At 29.8% G+C, this 5,516-nt stretch overlaps 1 protein-coding gene across 1 annotated transcript in view; it reads left to right on the top strand.

Moving 5' to 3' along the window:
- The first annotated feature begins 1,943 nt into the window (after nucleotides 1–1,943).
- The window catches only part of LOC130800168 (transcription factor MYB86-like), a 4,441-nt gene continuing 868 nt past the window's right edge, over nucleotides 1,944–5,516 (top strand). Inside the window, exons 1-3 of the mRNA XM_057663559.1 lie at nucleotides 1,944–2,186; nucleotides 2,852–2,981; nucleotides 3,697–5,516. The exon at nucleotides 3,697–5,516 is cut by the window's right edge and continues 868 nt beyond it. Of these exons, the coding sequence (XP_057519542.1) occupies nucleotides 2,054–2,186; nucleotides 2,852–2,981; nucleotides 3,697–4,369 (936 nt within the window). The 5' untranslated portion in view covers nucleotides 1,944–2,053 and the 3' untranslated portion in view covers nucleotides 4,370–5,516. The remainder of the gene's footprint in view (nucleotides 2,187–2,851; nucleotides 2,982–3,696) is intronic.

The following is a 5,516-nucleotide window of genomic DNA, read 5'->3' as shown; positions in this document are numbered from 1 at the left end:
AAATGAATTTAAAATTAAGTAAAAATCAATGTTGTTACAAAACTCGATTTTAAATCGACCCAAAACAAGTAATCAGAATCGGACTGCATGACCCGAATGAGCACTTGATCTAGTGAGTAATTATTAGTTGTTTAAGTAGCGAAGATAAGAGTAAATGCAGTTGTATTTTTATTATAGTTATTAGATATTAGATTGTAATAATTATATTCGATTAAAGTAGCGGTTATGGTATTTGTTAGATTATTATTTGTTGAGAAAAATGTATAGAAAACCTTAAACATTTACTTTTCTTTTTGAAACTTTACAAGTGAAGTATGTGTAATGTATTTGTTGGAATAGAGTTTTTAAATCAAATAATGAGAGTTATAGCTCCTAAATTGTCCTCCTAATTAACTATTAAGATCGACCCATAATTAATTAAACTTGTCAACATTTACAATTCATATACTTGATCGACATAAGGACTAAGGAGTGAAGAGAAGAGATATCTTAAAACCCAATCCATGACTTCAAACAAATAAATGCCACCATTACTTGCTTAAAACCCACTTGATTACTTCACATTCCTTCTCCCTTCTCTCTCTCTCTCTCTTCTTTCTTCATAACCTTAACTTATATTCTAAGTATGATTACTTTTTTCTTTCCTTTAAATCACTATATATGAAAATTGCATTATATAATTTTCTATGTTTTTCGATCTTTTTATTTTTATCAATATTTTCAAGAATAATAATACATAGTGTATAAGTAATAGATTAAATTAGACGGTGGATCTTATCTCAACGACAATAAATACCATATTTCCAGGGCGAGTATTCCATTCTCATTGGCCCTTTAATTCCCCGCCCTATCCTTTTTAAACAAAAAAATAAAAATTATTTTTGATAGTATATACTACCTCCGTTCCTTCTTAAAGTTGTTGTTTATAAAGGATCGTTCATGAAAATTAAGGAAAATTGAATCTTTTAAATAGTCGAGTGAATATATTATTATACTTTCTCCGTTCCATAATATTTGCTACATTTTCTATTTTTTGGCAATTTTATATTAGTTGCTACATTTCCGTTTTTAGTAATAAAACAATCATTTAAAGTTCTACCTACCCCTATTTTTATCCTACTCTATACTCTATACTTTATAATAAAATATATACTATACTCTATAAAGTAACCTAACAACCTATTTTTCCTTTTTCTTTTTCAATTAACAATAATAAAATACTATACTCTATAAAGTAAACAATCAGCTACAGTGTAGGTCAATCACTTTTCTTAATTCCCGTGCCCATGCAAATGTAGCAACAATTATGGAACGGAGGAAGTATTGAATAATAAATTTGATCAAGGAAAGTAGTAATCATAAGTATTAAATAATACTCCCTCCGAATCAATTTAAATGTCCCATTTGCTTGGGCACGGTTATTAAGGATGCATTAAAAAGGGTAAGTAGTATAGGGTAAGTAGTGAAGGGTAAGTAGTATAGGGTAAGTAGTGAAGGGTAAGTAGTGAAGGGTAGTTGGGTAAGTAAGGTATATGGGGGTATATTTGTAATTACTTGTGTGAACTAAGGATATTTAGGTAAAAAAAGATTGACAAAAATAGAAATGGGACAACTAAAAAGACTTTACCAAATAAGGAAATGGGACAACTAAATTGGTTCGGAGGGAGTATTAAAATAAAGTTAAAAAAATATTGAGACTACAACTATTAAAAATGTTAAATAAAGTTAGTGAAAAATATCTCTAGAAGCCATAAACATTATTAAAATATTAAAATAAAAATAAACAATATATTAATTATGTCCAAAATTTTTAATAATAATACAAATATTCTTGATGAGAATAACAAATAGAACAACTTAAAATTGCAAATAAGAACAAATTTAACGAATTACTATATAAATGAGCAACATTTGCCGAGTGTGTGATCTCTACCTGCTCAATAAGTAGCACTTTTGTTTCAGACAATATTTTTTCAGAAGAAATTAAAACTTGTATATATTATTTTTAATTTAGATCAAATTATATAATATATATATATATATAAAAAAAAGTATGGTACGGTATTCTTGTTCAGCAAAACAAAAGATGAAGAAAGGATTGTGGTCTCCTGAAGAAGATGAGAAATTATACAATCACATTACTCGTTTTGGCGTCGGTTGCTGGAGTTCTGTACCTAAGCTTGCTGGTATACATTCAATTCTTCCTTCTTCATTTTTTTTTTCTTTTTGACTTTTATTTTCTATATTTTAGTAGTTTCTTTAATGATTTATTTTCGGCTTTCGCGTAAGGACAGAGAATCTCATACAAGTAAAAGAGTTAGGAGGAGAGTGGAAAGTCATCGGTTTTAAAAATTAAATTTCTTTCACAAGGATAAAAAAAAATTCTTAATTCTCAAATATATAAATATATAAAGAGATAAAATTGAGTCATCATGTGATATGTGAAGTTTTACGTGTACACTCGAATATACTTAAAAGAGATACAATTGAAATTTATTTGATTTTTGTCATTGGGTTTTGATTAAAACATATGAAATTGTATTGAATTTGCATGTTTGCAATTTGATGATGGAATTTCAGTAATTAAATGACAACTAACATTGAAAATTATAAGTTGCCTAGTCATAGTTAAGAGTTTTTCTTCCACCTTTAATAAAAATTTAATTTTCACTGTTTATATAAGAAGATTAATTTCTTCTCTTTTTTGCCCGTAATTAAGGCGAAGTTTGTGATCATTTTGTTTGAGTATAATTTTTTTGAAATTATTGGAGGAAATTAATGATAATGAAATAATTTTATTGGGTTTGATCATCATTATCATAGTTAGTATTGTATTGTATTGTATTTATAGGTTTGCAAAGATGTGGTAAAAGTTGTAGATTAAGATGGATCAATTACTTGAGACCAGATCTTAAAAGAGGAATGTTTACTCAAGAAGAAGAAGATGTAATTATTAATCTTCACCAAATTCTAGGAAATAGGTATATTATCTCTTCTCCTATCCTCTTCTTTCAAATTCATCACTACTTAATAAATATGTAGAACTATAGTTTTTTCCACGTCTCAAATGTAGATATCTTAGAATTTGAACCACAGTTCAAATGTTGTCCAACGGCGGCATTTGGACCATTGAATTAGATTTAATTATTAATCGGGTCAATTTGAACATGTACAGTTCAAATACAAATACATATTGAGTTATGGTTTAAACTCAGATTAAGCTGAATGTTCGACCATAACTGGAATATAATTTTCAATTAATTCTAGTCACATCTTTTAAATAAGTTATTAGTATATGGTGGGGCCTAACGCTCATCTAACTTTATCATGCATGTTGAAGTAACTCAATTATTATCTTTTGTGTTATATGTTACACACTTTAATATTAATAAATTTTTATTCAAATAAATCAAATCATAATATGAACTGGCTCGAGCCTAGATTCTCCTCGTGGGTCGTGACCTCATAGCTAGTACTAATAGCTACCCCAAATTGAATTAAAATAATTTTGAAATTGTGGGGATTGTTTGCCTTGCATCGATAGATTAAAGATGGTGTGCACACTTTATAAGTCATTGAAACCCTTTCTCCCATTACTATATGGTTTTGGGATGGTATCTCATTGACTTATAAAGTATGTGCTGGTATTCACAATAAATCCAACCCAATTTAACCGAAATTCATCATTTTGTGTAGGTGGGCACAAATAGCATCACAATTACCAGGAAGAACAGATAATGAGATCAAAAACTACTGGAATTCTTGCCTCAAAAAGAAGTTAATGAAACAAGGAATTAACCCAGAAACTCACGAGTCTTTACCATCTCAAACACAACCCAACAACAATAATGGCTTTAAAAACACATCAGAACCAAGTCTAACCAACACAAATGCTACAGTGTTCAGCAGTTCATTACAACAGCCTGAGCCAGCATCAGCTTTTGTGGGGCCCTCTCAAAGTTATATGGATATGCTAAGACCAATGATTGAATCATCACATCAATACATGACCATGGTTCCTACAATCACCAATTTTGATGATCATAATTTGGAGAAAGAAAATTTGGGTTCAGAATCTTTGATGTTCTATGAAGGAAAAGAATGTTCTAGTAGCAGTAATTCCATTAACGGGATGTTTTCATGGGAAAATCAGTCAGAAAATGTTCAGTTTCCTGTTAATTATGGTGGGTTGATCAAGACAGAATCACTTGGTCATGATCAAACTAGTTCATGGGAGGAAGATCAACTCAAGTCACTTTCATTGCCTGAAGATTTATTGGCAACAAATTGTGGCAATTTTGATTATTTCTTTGATTCAGGGTTAAGGCCGGAGAATCTCCTACAGGTAAGAGGGGGGATGAGTAATTAATTCTTCAATCTGGTTGGTGATGATAATTGAACATTTATAATAAGGGTGAAAAAGAAAGTATATAATCACTAAATCAGTCGATGATTATTCGTTGACGACTTGAAGTAAAGGGGGGAGTGTATAGGCTCACATGAAAAATATTGTTAATATGGTTCGAGTGTGAATTGATTCAATCAATTATAAAAATACCTATTAAAGTACTTATTATATAAAACATGACCGGAAAAAATAGTTGGGATCATCAATTTATTTTTATTATCAATTAGTTTTGAGATACAACTTTGACTATAAATGAGTTGTCATGCATGGAATGGAAAAGGCATCACTTGGTATACTATAAAGACAGTACAAGTAAATGCTGAAATAAACTATACATTACTCCTAGTATATGGAAAAAAGTGTACCACTAGCATTTACTAATTTTGGGGGGTAAATTGGGGCAATCAGTTTGTTACAATTTCTTATTTCATTGTCAATTTAATGGGTTAATTTTGTGAAAATGTTTTATTCAAGGTATTTACTCTCAAATATGATTGTTATTTGCATTGTTTTTTCTCTTTAAATAACGGTGAATATTCAAATAGAATAGAATGGTAATAATGCATTGTTGATCATAGAGGACTCAAATTGGTATGTATTAGACATGGTGAACTCGAATCTATTATATATGAGCTTGAAAAATACAATTTTCAACTATAGAAAGCTTACAACTCCTAAAACTAACATACATAACCTAAAACTATCCAATGTGGGTGTGGCCTTATTGTAATGACAAACAACTAAACCGATCAAATGCTATCACCTTATCTTGAAAAACATCTATACATGTACATACCTTGGGTTGATTAAAGGGTGGCATGTGCACGATTTGCTTTTACGTCAATACAACACCATCTGCAATCGGCATTACACAACCTGTCAATTGCTACAATGGTTCACTAGTGTTCGATAGACTTCGATTTGAGAGATTAGCTTGACACTGTACGTAGCCCATATGCACGACCTATCAAGGCTTTTATATTATCAGCTCATCTTAAAAGAGACCTTCTCGACATGAGACAAACTATATGATAGATCTATTTTTGTAATTCATCAATTTAAAATTGTAAGTAATAAGTTTAACATACTAAATATACATATAGGACAG

This window comes from Amaranthus tricolor, chromosome 14 (genome assembly GCF_026212465.1).
Source record: "Amaranthus tricolor cultivar Red isolate AtriRed21 chromosome 14, ASM2621246v1, whole genome shotgun sequence".
Lineage (NCBI taxonomy): Eukaryota > Viridiplantae > Streptophyta > Magnoliopsida > Caryophyllales > Amaranthaceae > Amaranthus > Amaranthus tricolor.
Note: the sequence above shows the minus strand (reverse complement) of the source record. Positions and strands in the feature narration are given on the sequence as shown.